The sequence below is a fragment of the Ixodes scapularis genome, unplaced genomic scaffold, assembly GCF_016920785.2.
Source record: "Ixodes scapularis isolate PalLabHiFi unplaced genomic scaffold, ASM1692078v2 PGA_scaffold2__306_contigs__length_199485367, whole genome shotgun sequence".
NCBI lineage: Eukaryota > Metazoa > Arthropoda > Arachnida > Ixodida > Ixodidae > Ixodes > Ixodes scapularis.
The window spans coordinates 59952918-59971066 of record NW_024609857.1 but is presented as its reverse complement, the minus strand read 5'-3'; the positions used below and the strand labels follow the sequence as shown (position 1 = coordinate 59971066).

At 49.1% G+C, this 18149-nt stretch overlaps 1 protein-coding gene across 4 annotated transcripts in view; it reads right to left on the bottom strand.

The window, feature by feature from the left end:
- Positions 1–4292: 4292 nt before the first annotated feature.
- The window catches only part of LOC8030751 (wiskott-Aldrich syndrome protein family member 3), a 30536-nt gene continuing 16679 nt past the window's right edge, over positions 4293–18149 (bottom strand). For 3 of the 4 annotated variants that reach the window (XM_029987487.3, XM_029987488.2, XM_029987489.2), the window contains 4 exons: positions 16448–16474; positions 14866–15811; positions 10724–10935; positions 4293–7666 (listed from right to left, as the gene is read on the bottom strand). In XM_029987487.3, coding sequence (XP_029843347.2) covers positions 10763–10935; positions 14866–15811; positions 16448–16474 — 1146 coding nt within the window. In that variant the 3' untranslated portion in view covers positions 4293–7666; positions 10724–10762. The remainder of the gene's footprint in view (positions 7667–10723; positions 10936–14865; positions 15812–16447; positions 16475–18149) is intronic. The other variant, XM_029987491.4, reaches the window with a different exon arrangement.

Genomic DNA, 18149 nt, shown 5'->3' with positions numbered 1-18149 from the left:
TTGTTCTATTTTTCTTTGCTAAAAGGCGCAGCTGTTATTTCAGTATGCTTAAGATATACCCAAATGTATCTAGATGTACAGAGGCGAACAATATGTGCGTAAACGGGCGTGCATGGTTCTTTAAACGGGGACTGACAACCAAATCAGGAACAGCGTCCACTGTTCCGAATTTGGCTGTCAGTCCCCTCCTGTCTTCTGCTGCACGAATCGTGGTTGCGTCGCAAACGCTCGCACTGTCGTCTGCTGCACGAATCATGCTCGCGTTGCGGACGCTCGCACAATCATTCGTTGCACGAATCATGCGTTCTGGACGCGCGCACTTTCTTCTGCTGCACGAGTCGTGCTTGGACTAGCCAGCGCTGAATGCCAGCCGCACTGGTGTCTATTATAGTAGGCTGGATGGCGAATCGAGGCTTGCGTTGCTGGGGGCGAGTGGCATCGCCGGTGGCTATGCTTGGCACCAGCCAATGGATGAGACTCTATAGGAAGACGGTCAAACGTGAAGTTGCTTCATAGATATCGACTTCTATCAAGAATTACCTAGAACAAGATTTGAAATCGAGCACTAATGAAGTAAACTTTAATATTTGTACATTTCTGCGAGCGTCCGCGACGCAAGCACGACCCGTGCCACAGCCGAGAGCGCGAGCGTCCGCAACGCGAACGCTTACCCGTTCACGATATTGTTCGCCACTGTAGCTAAAGGTAAAAAATGTAATACACATTTGGGGATGCTATCTTGAGCCGTATCTGCGACGCAGGTGATCCCTGGCTTGATAACCAGTAGTAGTGAAGTATAATTTTCTTACGCAGTTACTAGCAGTTCAGTTAAACGTTTTCAAAAAAGTGAGCACCCTTCCTTCATTCCACTGAATGCAAGCTCCTCCAAAAGTCCGCAGAAGCACACTTCGCCACTAGGTGCGCTTGCGTAAGGGAAAGCGTGTAACGAGAATGGGCGCCATGTCTTACGGATGTTCATGGCTGATGATCCGTATCCTGTCACACCAATTACCGAATTTCAGCTTGTGGGCGGTCAGCATAGTGCAGGCTGCGCACGGATGCCAAAGCCAGAGATGTAAAAATAGTTTTCAAGAGACGGTCTCATCTATAATCTATTCCTTCTGTTTCCCAGCCGGGCTCTTCTACAGAATTAATAATTGTATATCAGCCGTCGTTTCGGGACGATGTTCACGGCCATTTATTGCCACACATGGAAGGTTCAGAGCAATATTTCGCTGACGAACTGTACGCAATCCCGTTTGACAAATTTTCGACCAAGCATACAGTTTTGGAATGAGTTATGGTAAGTGTCGTATTTAGAGTATCATACAGGATTGCCATGCTCACATTATCCGACGAAAGTAAAATTACTTCTAAATTTTAAACATCGAATGATCTTTGTGTGCGTTGTCGAAATGACGATGTTGCAATCTGGGACTCCAAACATGTGAGCATTCAAATAATATACGTAGTGGCAGACACGATGGCTGCCAAAAATGACAAGAGTTGTACTAACAGAGTTCAATGGGGTATCGCGAGCTTTCGCCTTGCTCCTGAGAACAGACATCTTACGCAACAGGCGCCCTCGCGTACCATATCCGTTCCCCATTGCAGTATTCGTTGTACTTAGGCTGAGAAAGCAGAATACGTACAAATAAAGGTGACGAACTAATCAGGTCTGAAACGGTCACGGTGAGGGAGATGTTGAGGCGCTCTAAAAGCGACAAGGGTGGGGTGGTCAGCATAGGAGACTCGACGGCACATTCGTACAAGTCAATTTGCTAAATTATATAAGTTCTTAATAAACAAACCGATGTTTTACGTAGGTTACATCACTATTTCTAGACTTTCCGCGCACCCCTGCAGGGGTGAACGACCTAGTGTGGAAGTGTCCGGTAACGTCTTAAAGCGCCATTCTTGCAGAGGAACCATGACCGTTCACTGCCGACAGGACACGAACTCGAAAGCTGCGCACACTTGTTAATCGTAGTGTCAAAAAGCGCTGACGGGAGCTAAAAGGTATTTCGAAGTCCGAAGATGAATTAGGCCTAAGCTAGAAAGACCGGCGCGCGTTTGACAGGACCACTGGCCGATGTCGCGGGGCTGACAGTCGCAGCTCGTATGCGGTCTTGAGCAGACCGAAGACAAGACCAGTGACCGAGAGTCTAAGAAACAGGACCGAATTCGAGCTTCAAAAAATGCGAACCAACCGACAGACGGAACGGTTTCCCCCAAAACGCCATTAGCGAAATCGGTATAATCGTTAGTTTCCCGCCGGCTTATTGCGATGCCGCGTATTTGACGGAACACCCGAGTGAAGAATAAATAAATAATAATAATTGATTTGTGCTGTGGACGGCCGACATTTCGTACAGATTGCCCCACTTCCACCGAGAGAGCAAGACAACTAAACGGTTGCAGCGCGGTTTTGACAGACTGCAGCCATTGCTTTGGGCTGCAGGGGCGGTGCGGTCGCGCGCTTGTCACGTATCGCGTTCGCTAAGCTATAAAGTCCATCTCGAGACCGTGCATTTTCTCTAAAGAATACCAAGCGTTTCGATTCCCAATTCAAATACAACCTGCATAAAACAAAAACAAAAAAAAAATTACAACAAAAAAAATTTGACCGGTGCCAGAGGCCACTGAACCGCAGTCGGCGTGGTCATGCTGCGACACGCTAAGCCTACTCTCGTAACGTACGCAGCGCGTGATAGTGTCGTCATCATAGCCACAGCGGTACCCGAGACAAAAGAAACGCTCAGTTTCCGTGCCCAGGCTAGCCAAGGGTCCCCTTGTACCGGATTTCTTCAGGATGCCTGCCGCGTAACCCTGACCTTCGTGGAGAGACACCATCTCCGGCGTGCCACACTGGCAGACAGCGTTCCTCCGTCTCCTCCCGCGCTCTTCCGAAGGGAAAATAGGGAGGTCCGCGTCCCCACGGGGTCCTCCCCGCGCCGCGGTCAGCCAAGATCGGCTTTGCCCGGTCGTCCCCTCACCTTTGGGAGTCGTGGGACCGCCTGGGCTCGGGTGGGCAGCCTTCATCTAGAGCACGGGGGCACGACCGGGGGAGCCCTGGGTCCGGGTGCTAGGAGCACCGTGGCGGGCGCCTTGGCACGGCCCGGCGGCGAGCCGCGGCACGCGGGCCAGCGCGCGGCTGTCCACAGCAGCGAAGCTGCGTCGTCCGACGGTCCCCCGAGCGGTCGGGGGAACGGAATCTAAGTTTCCATGGCGAACCCGGTCTCTCGGAGCAAGAAAGGGCCGAGCCCCACCAAGATGCCGGGGCTGCTCGCGATCAGCTTCCCGCGATCCCCGAGGCACGCCGCCCCACTGCGCCTGCGCCGGGGCCATCCACGTCGCCCGGGTAACCAGCATCGGCCTCCGACGAAATCAATACGCCGTACTTTCAATCGGGGACGCTCCGTCTCAATGAAAGCGCCGTCGGTCGCGACCCGACGCTCGTCCCGCGCGGACGCGGTTTCCACGAGTCCGTCGAGGGCCTGCTTGCAGAGGCACCGACGGCGGCTCGAGCGCCTCGAAGACTTTCGGGTGAGAGGTACGTCGCAGCGGGGACGTCGGACGCGGTACGAGGAGCGCGCCGCTATAAGAGCGCTTGCTCTCCATCTTCCCAAAGGCATGCGGGGAAGCCTACCCCGCGTTCCTGCTTCCAAGTTATCAGTACGCGATTGGTGCCGCGGTTTGGGCGCGCTTAGCTGGTTCCTGTCCACCGTGAGTATCATTTGTCGTTATCAAATTCGTTCGAAGCACAAGGCAAACATTCCGCTCGCATTCTTCAGCGCTAAACACAAACTAAGGCATCCCGTTTCAGCGCGACCTGGTAGGAGACGGAACTTCGCGCCGTAAACAATAAACGATTTTAAACCTTTTTTTTAGTAGTTGAAGAGTTCTCAGCGACTGCCCTTGCCTTCCTCGACTAAAGCCGTTATCCTTTTACTCGGCCGGAAATAAACGATCTTTAGGTCGGTGCCAGTATCTGGCTTCTAGAAGGTAAGCATTGCACGTCATATATCGAGACAGCTCAGATGTGAGAAGGCTCAAGGCTGCCTTCTATAGCAACCAACAGGATCTTAATAATGCTCCTAAGTTGACGAGTGTGACATTAGAAGACTGTCAAAGAGCAAATCATAAAGTGTTAACATTACAAGTCATGCAATGGATTTCTTACAACCATGGATGTCCCATCAACTACACCCACAGCACATGTTCACATCGCAAGGCCGTGTTGAGGTTAATTGATTTAATGCACACCCAAGACGAAGGAGCCAGACACCGTATTGCAATTATCCAGCTCTTTATTCTTAAAACTATACAAAGTGCCCCACAGTGGCACCACACATAGACTCACATGGGATGAAGCTTGCCTTAGATTGCAAACTAAAGCAGTAGAAAACAGTAATTTCACTATATATATATATATTTATTTCTTATATTTATATGTATGTATAAAATAAACAGTCTGTCTCCTCTACTTCAGGGTTTGACATAGTCGGGTCTTTTAAGCAAAAAAAAAAAGACGCTAAAGAGCAGCATCATCCTGTTCATGCATGCAGACACCGCTCACTCGACGAATTGACACAGGAAGGAGGATGTCGGGCGGAAGATGCCTCTTTTTAAACATGAGTGGCCACAACGAAGTCTTCCAATTTCATCGATGCAGAAAACTTTTTTCTGCTTTGCCTCCAAACATAAAAATAAAATAAAAAAACACTCAGTTTCTCCTTTTGTCCGGACATCTTACAGACACCCAACTAATGCAAGACCAAAGCAATACAACTGAGAATTCTCCACCTTGCATTTGCAAAAGGTTGATTCTCGAGTGGACATTCCCTCGCTGCCATTCGTTACATATCACATTGCAATTACACGTCGTACCCAACCTACTGGAAGGTGCAAATCTCTCTCCGAGGGTGAGAGAGCTTCTTACCGTACAAATAAAAAATGTATCTCTCCAACGGTGCCTGGTTGTATGTACACGCTCGTAGGTGGCATGCGCACTTAAGTAGGGCTCGCTTAAAAACGAAGACTGCCAACGGCAATATCTGGCAATCTGTGACATGTTTGCTCTCTGCTTCCCCTCCAACCCCCATGTAAAAAAGATACGAGCAACCGAGAGCGGTCCTTCTTTGTAAGGAGGGGGGAGAATTCTGAACTTACCGAGGTGCGGTGAGAGAGAGACGGTGAGAATGACATGCAACTCCACATCCACACTTTCACAAGAGAAAAGAACGGACAAACTGGACACGGGAAGCTTTGGAATGTGCCGAGCACAACGGGGCGCTTATTGCAAGCGTTTCCTGGGGCCGTTCCACGCCTAAAATTTGGGGCCAGCCGAAATATCGCATTTGGAAACTCCAGAGCAGGTAAACGAGCCGACGAGTAACGACTGCCTCGGGGTCGGAATTCGGTGTGCACCACTGAAAACGGATACGCCAAGAAACATGGTTTCTGTTGCAGTGTCTCGGTTCCGCGAGACCGGTGCTCGGATGGCGTCGACGGGATCACAAAGCACTGGAGGCTTTCGAAACCGAGCGAAGCCAAAAGAACAATCAAATTCGAGAGAGAAGAAGAGCTTGCTCTGAGATAGGCACCAGTGAGAAGCCACGAGAGCTTCCGTCAAAACCCTTGAGCAAATTGTGATAGGATTTAAACCAGTCAATCGCCTAGCAGTCACGCAGGCAGGCCTTTGAAAGAGTCGGTCGTTCGTAAATTTGACATCCACCACTCGATTCGCAGTTGCTGACGTTGCCATGGACAATGCAAGGAGCAGGCACCGGCTTTCCGCATAGTGCAATACAAAGACAATCTGTTGCAAAAAGACACCGTGAAAGGTCCAAAAAACGAATGCCAGGTTCGCCGGACCCATGCCAATGGCTGTACTACTCGCAATTTCCCGAGCTCATGTGAAAACTAGAATGGTGCCAGGGACAATTTCAGAGTGTTTCACTCATTAAAAAAATAATAAAAAAAAATAAAAAGCAACTTTAAATAAAAAGCAAGATTTGGCAAAAGAGAACATCTTTGTAGAGTTTGGCACAGGGCACTGCTAAAAGTATTAACCGGCACACTGCATGCAAGGAGTACAGGACCCTAATGCATGCAACCCTGATGTGCGGGCTTGCAAAGTGGAGTAAAAAAAATTCAAAAGATGAAAAATGAAGTCATGTTTGCAGGTGTCTCCAGTCAGGTTGGAAACCCACTGCCTAGAATTTGTAAAAGGAATTGTGAAGGGTTCATACTGATTACAGCGAAAATGCTTTCCTGGAGTTCTGAAGTAAAAAGTAAGGCCATAAGACTTTCTCCGAGCAACCTAGCCTAGACGTAAATTGAAGAAAAACGAAGGAATGTTATGTATCGAATATTTGCAATATAACTTTTGTGACGAGCATGTTCGCCATTAATCACCATGCGTCTCTTTCATCAGACAACCTAAAATTAGCGTATTCTGACCATCTCCCCATTAAAACAGCCGCACTTTCACGCTCCAGTGCTGCGGAGTGTCATGGCCGACAAAGCCAAAGCAACAGCTTACCTGCCATCATTGGATATGCTATACTACACTTTAGCAATACCGTAATCCTTTGTGAAAATGAGGATGGCAAATACATAAAGAAAAAAAATGGCAACTCAAGTTATCTTTGGCATAACACAGAACCAGCGATGAAATCCCTCGCAGCCCAAGTGGGCAAAAACTTGCAGCACAAAAACACTCCTCTGTCCCTGCTAAGGTAAACTGAATATTCAAAGTGCGCCATCAGCAAGTGACGGGCATTGAAATCGTAAGCACACGGACGAATAAGCACCGCAATGTTACCTCTCAAACCTATCGGGATTTGCAATGTATCGTGCCGTCTTGCAGGATGTGCCAAGCACAACTATTAAAAAAACTCATTCGGCGAGATGTAGTGAAAACTGAACCCGACTAATGCTTCGAAGTTAGAGAAGACATAAACCATGCTCAAATGATTTGTCCAAATGTTGTTAAATGCGGAACTGTAAGCGCAAAAGTCCCTATCATTATGCAAATACTTCGAAGGCAAACTAAAGCCCCGTCCACCATTCGGCTTTCCCTTCGACCAGTCAGGCTTACACTTCCACATGCAGCAAGATGGGGAGTCTCGCAATCGCATCGGTATCCGACGTGACCAAAGGTAGTCGGCAAAACCGAAATAAATACTTGATCCAACGCAAGGCCGCACGTCACGCAGCAGAGTCGCAGCGGACACGCGAGCCTGTCCCCCACCGAAGGCAATGCGCTTGTGGAAAAGGGGGTGACCGTGGGTGCCGACGACAGCCCCCGTCGTATCACACGAGACTAGCAGATTTGCAGAAGACGAGTTTCCAGAAATAAATGCAGCAGCAAACGAGCAACCCCGAACTGGACACGCCTGCGCGTGAAACGATACCCGACAAAATGCCTTACTGCTGCCTATCCTTGTCCCTGTGGCCGATTCGCGAGCAAAGGAAGGAAGGGTTTGCTGACACCCGTGTCTCTGTGGCCCGCTGGACGGGTGCCCAAAGCAGACGCACGCACTTCCCAGATGCACGGCCTTGTCATGGAACAGGTGGTGGCTGGCTTGCCTCTTGTGTTCTTCCTTTTCTCGGGAGCAACGCTCCAATTCACAACTAAAGGCTGGTGTACTTTCCAGACCTGCAACAGCAGACGATGGGATGCTACGTCACTTCAAGTACATGCATAGTGTTTATCTAGGCTGCACAGTGCTCATATAGGAGCAAACTTTGCCTGCGTAGTTTGGTGTTTGTTTAAAACAGATATTTAGCGCACATTTCACAAAGGTGTGAATCATTCGTCTTGTTTTAATGACGGTCGTGAAAATTAAAAACCCTAGTAAAATGTCTGAAAGGTAATTGGAAAGCATATTGGGGCCACAACTTTCAGCATGTGGCCCAAATGTTAGTGTGTGAGCAACCCCAACTGAAGTTCCTTCTTCTGCAAGTTGCAAGTCCTTTCACATTCATCACACTGCATGCACTGATAAACTAAGAATACACTAGTATGTAGCTGAGTTGTCACTGCAACCATAACACATAAAAACATGCCGCTATCAAAGGATCTTAATCAATACAATAAACTCTCACTTGAGTGAACGTAGGTTTAACAAATATTTCAGAATGACAAACTTTTAAAAATCCTCGGCAGTTTTCCTATGCATTCTATGCAAAAATGTTTCAGCCAAAGGAATTCATAGAAAAAAATAAAATACTGGGTGTATCAAGGAGCGGCCAGGCTCTTTAAATTGACCGCAAAATTCGGTTTCTTAACCTATCGTGTTCAGATTTTGTACAGCGTTGGCCACAGGTGATGCATTTTTTCTATAAAATTTGCAAAGAGTGAGCTTACCAGAGGAAAAAGTAAAAAAAGAAAAAGGCTTAGCTCTTATGGAAACGCAGCGACGCAACCTGTCTGCAAGCCATAGCGCCCTTAGGTTTGAAGACTGGTGGCTTCGCTGCGTTTTCCATGAGCTAAGCCTTTTTCTTTTTTTTTTTTTTACTTTTTCCTCAGGTAAGCTTGCTCTATGCGAATTTAATAGAAAAAATGCGCCACCTGTGGTCAACGCTGTACAAAATCTGAACGCGATAGGTTAAGAAACCGAATTTAGTGGTAGATTTAAAGAGCCTGGCCGCTCCTTGATACACCCGGTAGAACAAGCCAAGAGCAGGCTTAGCATGTGTACCAGATAAGTTTGCTGAGCACTGTACATGACTCCATAAATTGCATTTCACACTTTTGACTCGATGTATGCTATGCCCTATGCTGTTCCATATTCTATTGAATATATTCAGTTTAATGAACCTTCAGTTAAGTGAATTATTTGCTTGGGTTCCTTGAAGTTCGCTCAAGTGAGAGTTTATTGTATATTGCTCTTCCCCTTTCCCTCCACATCTTTTTCCACCACCCATCAGGAAGGAAAGGAGGCAGACTGAAGTTGTAAAAAAAATAATTGCAGACCGAACAGCTTCCTTTTCATTCATGCAGTTTGTAGAAATCTAAAGCTGTAATGTTTGTCTATCTCTCAAGTTAGTGCACTGGCTTCTCAGGTCAGAATCTAAACTGAAGCTGCCTCCAAGCATGTTCAATATGCTTTCTCCAATTTCCTACCTCCTTCCCTCAAGTGAGGGTAGATTTGTTCAATTCATCCCAAATCGTGAAAAGCTCAGCCAAGCTCACTCCAATCGACCTTTCTCAATGGCTGGCCTATTTACCCCGTCCAGAGCAGAACACCACACTCTAACGACAACATTGCGCAACTTCTCTGCACCGGAAAAACGGAATGTCTTCATGAACACGGAGCAGACAGAGGAGAATCCGTCCGCGTACGTCGCCTTCGATTCACGGGGTGCGACGTTAGGTAATGGCGTTCTCCCACAGAAGCCGCCGGAAGGGAAATTTTTAAGCCTCCCCGACCGTCATTAGACGGCTCCGAATCTCAAAGAGCAACCGTCAGCCCCAAAGTGGGGCGCAGAGTGGCCTTTCTCCGCTCCCAATTTATATCAAACTACAGTAAAATCCCGAGAGATGCCCCGCTCCCGAAAGGTAACCCACTCCATTGTTGGCTTGATTTTGACATTTTCCTTTAAACGTCGAAAGACAGCCCACTCCTAGTAATCGCAGTGCTGGGATCAATGATGATCTCGGCACAAATGCATCTGGTTAGCTATGGCGGGATATAAGCAAACATTAATGACTGGGAGGCATGGTCATTTATGCTTTATTGCCCCGCCGCGATAACAAGTTTGGCAGGGACACATGACCTTAAAATAGCATTTTTTAAGACTTTTCTCGATTGTACATTGAAAAATAGCCCACTTTTGATTTTCACTCAATTTTCTCTCGATTTTAGGAGGCTATCTCCCCAGATATTACGGTACCCCATGGCCTACCAAAAGGTATCCAGCATGCAACCATTCCGTCAACCCAACTGCCATCGGTACAGTGCCCGAAACCCGTCTCCAACCGACCGATACATCTGCCGCGTCCCCAAATGCAGTCTCTTGAGTTTTGCCCGACTCCGCCGTTGCCCCCTCCCTCCCTCCCTCCCTCCCTCCCTCCCTCCCTCCCTCCCTCCCTCCTCCTCCTCCTCCTCCTCCTCCTCCTCCTCCTCCTCCTCCTCCTCCTCCTCCTCCTCCTCCTCCCTCCCCCTCCCCCTCCCCCCCCTTCGCAATCACGGTGACGGCACGACGGCAAAAGCGAAAGCGGCAGACACCCGCCTGGCTGCGAATCCCTCTTCGGCTCGTGGAGGTAATAAGCTTCTGGAGGAGACACGAGGCCACCCTCGAGCATGCTCGAGGGTGACCAAAATGGCTGTTGAGTTGGCTTTCCTTTTCGTCCAATGGCGTCTCTTGGTTTTTGTCGCCATCAGGGGAGTGTCCCTCAATACTTCTGGCTTCACCTCTGGTGGCCTCATGTCGCCTCCAGAAGCTTCCTACCTCCCCCCCCCCCCCCCCAGCTCCGACTAGACGATCTACAGAAGCTTCGGCGGACGGGAGTCAGGACGCTCACGTTTGCGCTCATGTTTTGCCCCCAACTTCCTCGACCGACCGCCGGGATAGCGATGTCCAACGCCCCGGCTCCCGCGACGGAATTCGCAGCCCCTTCCGAATCGCCTTCGACGCGCGGGAGGCCAGACAGACCGGTCGACCACGCGCTGCAGGCACCGCACTGGCAGGCGCAAGGGAGGACGCTCACCCGAGCCGGGGGCAGGTGGCGGGTGGCGACGGCCGACCTTCAGCACTCGGTCTCGTTGTCCCAGTCGCTGTCGTACTCGCTGTCCGAGCCCGACTCGGAGTCGGACACCTCGATGGCCACCCGGCGGGCCAGGATGGAGGCCACGTCGTGGGGCTGGGCCGCCTTTTCCACCTGCTTCTGCTTGAAGTCCTCCACGCGGCGCAGCTTGATCCCTGCAACAGAGCAGAACGACGTATGTGCAAGCGGCAGAACGTGGCAGCGGGGGAGAGTCAAATTTGGGAGCATGACGTGCCGGACTGCCAGAGGCGCACTTGGAAGGCCCGGTGGAGGACCAAGGATGCATTTTGACCTCCCGGAGATCTCTTGGCCTACAACCGAAATTTCGGTTGTATGTCAACGAGCCTCTGTAAGATTGCAGGCATCTCGGTGGGGATTCAAAACCACCTCCCGTGGATCTGTGGGCTGGCGCTTTGCCTCGGAGCCATCTGAGGTGGCTCGCACGACGGTTGGGGCACAATAAGGTATCTCGTGCCGACGTGCCCACGGATAAAAGGTGCCAAGCTTTTGTGGATTCTTTTCTTTCCAGGATTATATAGTGGCAACTTTTGTAACGAATAAATTATTTCAGGCATCCTTTCTCCAAGGAAAGTCTCAAAGTGAGAAAATCTTTTTCCCAAAAAGGAAGGCAGTTCAGACGTCCGTTCGCAATTTTGTGGGGAAATAGGCCGAGTGCGACAGTAATTTGGTTTTCCCAAAAGCCCTTCGTTATCACCATAAAAAAGTAATATTTAAAAAAATTGTAGAGCCCCTTCATTTCAAATAAAGATGGAGGACCAGCGAAGTTGTTATTTTTACGATGTCTAAGACGATGCCTAGAGGACGACGTCTAAGACAAGCTCAAGGACGATTTCTAGGATGACCTCGAGGATGACGCCTAGAGGACAACGCACTTGCCACGACCAATGGGAAGTTTTCTGTTGACATGCGAGGACGCATTTTTTCCCAGATTTTAGTGCATAACAGGTTGTCTGTAGAAACTTGTTTGTGCCACTCTATCACTAAACGTTAAGCATTGACCTCTACATAAAACCAATATAGTAGGAATATTAAATGTGACAGGGAAAAGGAAAAGAAAGAATACAAACAACATTCCCTGGCACTTTCAGTGTTCCTGCAATGTACCAACTAGCCCATCTTTCCATTCTACTCCAATATAGTAACTGCCGTTTTTTCAAACTCTTCCGAAACCCTCCTACACCTAGCAGAGGTTGAATTGAAAGCACAGCAGTCTCAAAAGGTTAAGGTCCTTAAATCTCGACAAAGATTTTAAAGACCGCGCGGTGCCAAAGGGCACGCATCTCGAGCTGCAAGGTGGCTGGAAGAGAATGGTACTGTCTTTCAACTTGGAGGTTCTAAACTGTGCACAATGTCCACACACTTAAAGAAAAGGTGTTCAAGACTAATTACATCCCATTCAAACGATTGTGGCTATAGTAAACAGTGATGCAAGCAGTAAAGAAGAAAGAAAAAAAGCCACTCTCCTACAAGAACAACCTCAAATTGTTATAAGGCAGCTAGTTTTAACAAAAAAAAGGCACACTTCCACACAATAAAGTTTATCCTGTAGGAGGGTGTCTTTTCTTGCAAGATCCGGCTTAAACACATGCTGAAGGCACTTCGAAAACAACCTAATCAGAGTGCTGTAATGGCATGGCAACAGTCGAGATTTAAACTCGATCGAGAGCTTATGGGAGCCAATCAAGCTGTTTCCAAAGAGGGACACAAGCACAAAAGACGTGCCTTGTCACCTACTTGTCAACAAGCCTTGGTTCTGTCCACATTCATTTTGCATAGTGCAAGATGGATTAAAATCATAGTCAATAACAAGTCAAGAACTGAGCGGCAAATGTACCTCAAACGGATTCATATTCCTCCACCAGCAAATCGCTTCCACTCGTTTTCTTGATATCAGTGGCATCAAAGCCTCTTTCAAACTAAACTCTTCAATGTGCCAGCATGCATTCAGTGACGCTGACAGGTGCCGACTTCCTTGAAGCGATTTTTCTGCTAGTTGCCTATTCAGGCTGACGTCGCAAAGTTGTGCCAATATGTTTTTTTTGTTTGTAGCAGTCCCTGTTTTGCGACATTAATATCCAGCAGTCGCATCCCTGCTGAAGTATTCAAATTGCATACTCAGTCAAGCAACTAGGTTTCGCTTAGGCCGAGACACTTCACGTGATGCCTCCCGCTTCTTTGTTTGTTCGTTGATAGCCCTCAACTCCAGTTACGTTGCAAAAACATGGGGGCATCAGTTTTTTCTCGCGGTAGTTTCTGTAGGAGACGTAAAAATGCTGCAATCATAACTGCTGATGTAGTACGCCGCGCGAGATATGCTCGATAAAGAGACTCACAACTGCCAAGATGACTCACTGGAATAGGTATGTCTGCTTCTTTCCAGACTCTGGAGTTAATAGGCGAAGGGTGCCTATCGAAATAACGCCTTCCAAGCAGTACTCATTCATCTGTGAAACAAATCACCCTTGCCAAGTATCATTGTTGCAGTCAGTCTCATGGTAAGCCAGGTAATCAATGGTCCTCTTGCCCAATCACCCATGAAGGTGCTGTGGGATGAAGTAAGTGTTGTGTCTACCCACACATTTAAGACTGCATCCTACCGTTGCCTGCATTTTATTGAGGTAGAAATTCTTCTGACCTTCTCTGCACCATGCAATGTCGTGCAGGTATCTATACTGCTAAGTGAGTGCTATCCCGCTCAATCGGGAGCGAGTGTCGTTCCTGGCTCAAGTAGGTGTTGTGAAGTTTCTCTACAGCGGAGCGACTTGAGGCAAAAGTATAACGCTTGTCGGCAAAGCTTTTGCAGAACTGTACACATCTCACTAACAACAAAGAATGTTTAGAGGTTGAAGCATTTCGCAATTTTGCTTTATATACTAACTCATGTTTACAAACAAACCGGAGCGCCCCTCGCGGACACCACCGGCGCCGCGCATGCGCGATGGGGTGTGGGCAAGAAGCTCGCCATTGCCAGTAAACAAACCATTGGAATGCGATGTTGTCGGCATCGGTGTGAGTACCCCTGCCCTTTTTCGCGTTCGAATTGTTGATTCTACATCTTCCTGACGACGTCTGACTACTTGAGCGGCGTCAGCGAAATCACTGAGGCTTGTTACACCGCAAAACTTCACGTGAATAATATGACATGTGGTGATTCATTCCGCGTGGACGCCGCAGTATGTACGCTAAAGCCTGAATCACATGATGCAATTTCGCTTGCAATTTTCAGTCGCGACGCCGCTTGAGCTGCAAAAGCGGGAATCGTAGCCGAGATAGACGACGTCGATACTAAAAATCGCAAGCAGGATCGGACCAAGTGAATTAGGGATAACAAGTCGGTGATGGTCAGTGGTAACAATAATCAACATTTTTTTGTATCTACTGTTTACATCGAGCCTGCTTACCAACCTTCAAATTGAAGTCTTTTGAGGACTGCACTTACTTCTTATCGCAAGTACCGGGCCAACATTTAGTCTACGGGCCGGCGTCATCTAGGAGAGCAGACGACAAGCAGAAACGTTTGAAAGAGTAGACAACAGTTCGAATGATCAGGCGGCTGTTTGAACTTGAAGACGCACTGAACGTAGTCTGCAGGTGGTCCGCACAACTTGACGGTTTTCTGGCGTTCATGTTGGAATAAAGCAAATAAATCTGATGACCCAAAGTGCTTCCCGCCCAAGCAATCGTTGTCCGACGGGGTCTGCTTTTCTCTTCTCAGGCACATATCCAGATTCTCGGACGAACCGAGCACGTGAAAACTGACCTTCAAACCTTCCTCGACACTTTCGATACAGCCCCAAACGCGGCGTTTTGACGAGAAGGCAGGTTCTTGTTTGGTTCCTTTCAAAACAACGCAGGAATACATGCCTGGCATGGGGACTTCTGCCCACAGCCCCAGACCGGAAGTGCGACCGGCGCGCCACCACTGCGCTGTGACGTCACAGAGTTGAGTTTGTGTATAAACTAAGCTCATTTAGGAATGTGACTTTCAACTAAGCACTGCAGATGCAGAATCAAGACCACAAAATGCACTGTTACGAACAGTTCAATCGAAACCAGCCACCCACCTTCACGAATGGCCGCCAGGAGGTCACTTCGCGCATCCGTCGGTGCCGCCGTTTCCTTAGCTCCTTTGCCCGCTGCTGGAGGTGGGGACTCCTTCTTCACTCCTCCTTTGCTTGAACCCGAGCTCTCAGACTCCACGCCATTGGCTAGTGTCCCGTTGGCCAGGCCGCCATTCACCATCACCGCCATCACCCCATTGGCTGGAGGCAGCGGGGGCGGAGGGGGAGGCGGGGCCACTGATGCCACCACAGCGGCAGCCTCCTGCGCCACTGTGTCTGGCGCCGGAGGGGGCGGGGGCAAGTCCAGCCCGTCACCCGCGCCGTCTGCAGCCAACGGCCGGTCCAGCTTGACGGAGGTCGGATCCGTCGCATCCATGGCTGCAACCGAAGTCGCTTCGGGGGGCGGGGGAGGGGGCGGGAGCGTCTCCCGCTGCCCCGCCCCCCCGCGGTGACGTCCCGCCCCGCTGGACGGGGTGACGCTCGGGGACGAGGTCCCGCTTGAGGTGGGAGGGGCCGGGGGCGGTTGAGAGGGGCGGGGTCGCCGGGACGGGGTGCCGCCGTTGGTGGGGGACACCACAGTGGCTCCACCCCCTTGCTGCTCGACGTAAGGTGGGGGCGGGGGATAGTGGTTGGGGGACTGGGGAGGGGGTGGGGCGTGCTCCGAGTAGGCGGGGGGTGGGGGTGGGTAGTGGGCACCCGGCTGCGCGCCGGGCGGAAGTTCGAGGCTGCTGGGACGCACGGGTCCGTCGGGGAGGCCGGGCTGGGTGACAAGGGGTGGAGCCTGAGGGGGAGGAGCCTGGGGCGGGGGGCCCCGTCCCCCATAGGGGCTGGTGCCATAGGTGGGTGTCTGGTCCAGAAACTCCCGTGTGTTGGCCAACTGGCGGAAGCGCTCCCGCGTATTGTGGGGCTGCCGCACCTTCTTGATTCTTTTGCCTTCTGGCCGGTGGGGCTGCAGAGAGGAAAGACTTTTAGAATCTATCCACCACAATATAGCAATATAATTTGTTTTGGGGCCAATAAATCTCAGCGCAATCGTTTGTGTCTCGAGGTTTGTACCCCAACCTGCGACGAGAATGCCACTGGTTGTCGTAATGCAAAACATATGACAGAATTTGACAGTGTGTGTCACAATGTGGTCATGTGTGACATGTATGGTCACGTTAGTTTTCACTTTGATCACAGGGCCCACTAAATTTAGCAGATGACATCACTTCAGTGTCACTCTTCCATGTTGCTTTTTTTTCTACATAGCCTCCCTTACATTGTATTACATTAAAATGGCCAGAAAGGGCCACACTGCGAGAGGAATGTCTGCAAAAATATGCAGAGTGCAAGCATGCACCTAGTACCGAACTACTAACCAATACGCAGCAAGCACATTCTCTAAAAAAGTAAAAGAATGTTAAAATTTAATCTCATAACAAAAATTTCTGAAAACTGATGAACTGACATAACATACCCCTTACAAGAACATTAAGAAAGCTTGTAAACTTCAGGCCAGGCTAAGCACGCTCGACAAAAAGCAGAAAAGGCAACAGCGTGTGCTGCGACGAAGGAAACAGAAAAAAAGACAGAGTGGACTCACCTCAACTCCGTCTCTTGAGTGTACCAACTGAAAGGAAGCCAAGCCAGAAAAGCAGGCCAAAGGGCAGGTTAGGTGAGCCAAGAGATTAGAGGAGCTGTGCAACAATTTTTGTACTGTGCACAAATACCACTTAAAACGGATCCCTAACGTTAATGACCTATGAAACACGCGTTCGTTTTTCACCCCACGCAACAGAAGTCCCAGAAAAAAATTAAAGAAAAACGAGCAGCGTTCACCCCCTCAACTCGCAGCCAGAACAAGCGGCCACGTGATCTGGAGCCGGTTATATGCCGCCAGTGTTGATCATAGCCACGCGCTGGGGTTGGCAAAGCGCAGGACACGCGCTGAGTTCCAGACATTGTCATGGCTCGGCTGTTGTCGTCGTTGCAGCGATTGGACACGGGTCACAACCCGAATGCTTCTCGAGCTAGCAATTGTCACGAGCCCAAGTCGAGTGCCCACGCAATGCTCGGGTCCAATCTATGAACCGTATTCAAATATCGTCACTTGGGTGTACTGCGATCCCCGAGTTACGTCATCAAATTTTGCAAAGGAGAGATTGAATGAAAATGATCGCTTTTGTCCTTGAAATTACACCGCAACAAAGGAGTTTCTTGGCCAATGGCGTTGCGTGTGAGTATCCTTGAGTCCCAGGTGTGCCAGTAAGCTCGTGTAGAGAGAAATACATTCCAATTGAATATCGTTGCACAGCTCCTTTAAAGCCAAGCGAAGCTTCTGCTAAGCCACGTAGGTACAATCCAGTCACTAAATATACTCAAAGGGATCAGAAACTCCCTAGTTTCTTCACACAACCGTGCCATGATGCCCCAGTTGAGGGCCTCAAAAAAGGAGGTCCTGTGCATCTGCACGAACAGAAATGGCAGAGCCTGATTGCCAGCAGGCAAACAGGTTGGCATTCTCATTTGGTGGGCTACATTATGGGCCACTCGATATAAAAAGTCCTGGAGGAAACCCTCACACTAGGGGTGTGCGAATAGTGGTTTGAATCAAATAGTGCAGCGTCGTTCCCAGCATCAACACTGCAAAGAAAACCGGTAAGTCTTGTTTTCCCCTAGCGCTGTCAAGGCTATAAATGATGCCTAGCTATTCGATTCAAACCACTATTCGCACACCCCTAACGACCAGCCTAGTTTGACAGCTGTACAGAGCTGCCACAAAAATGGTTTACATGTGTTTTTCTTCTTTGTCTTGCTTTTCCAGGCATTAAAAATGGCCAAGATCACCCAACCGGAAAGCTCAATTCTCCGGTCCCAGCATGACACTATGAAATGCTGTACTCATCAAACATTTAGTGACTCTATTTGAGCCAAAACATGAAATAAACCAATCCTTTTGAGAATCAATCTTTTTTTCTGTTCCCATCAAGCGCATCATTCAGATATTTAACCTTGTAGACTCTGGTTTGGAGTGTTCACTTCACGAAGCATACTGAACCTCGTGAGTTCTTTCAGAATTATGTAGTTCATTTCTGAGCTTTCTCCTTGGAAATTATTATAAATACAATTTTTAAGTCAGTGGCAATGCATATGTTGGTGTAGTTTATTAGCGTTCATTCCTGAATAGGTCATGAATAGGGTACATATTTTCAAGTGTTTATTAATGAGGAAAATTGCCGGATGTTTTTCAGTGTTTACTTCTTTTTTAAGCACCGGTGTAGTATTTCGGATGGACGACTCGTGAC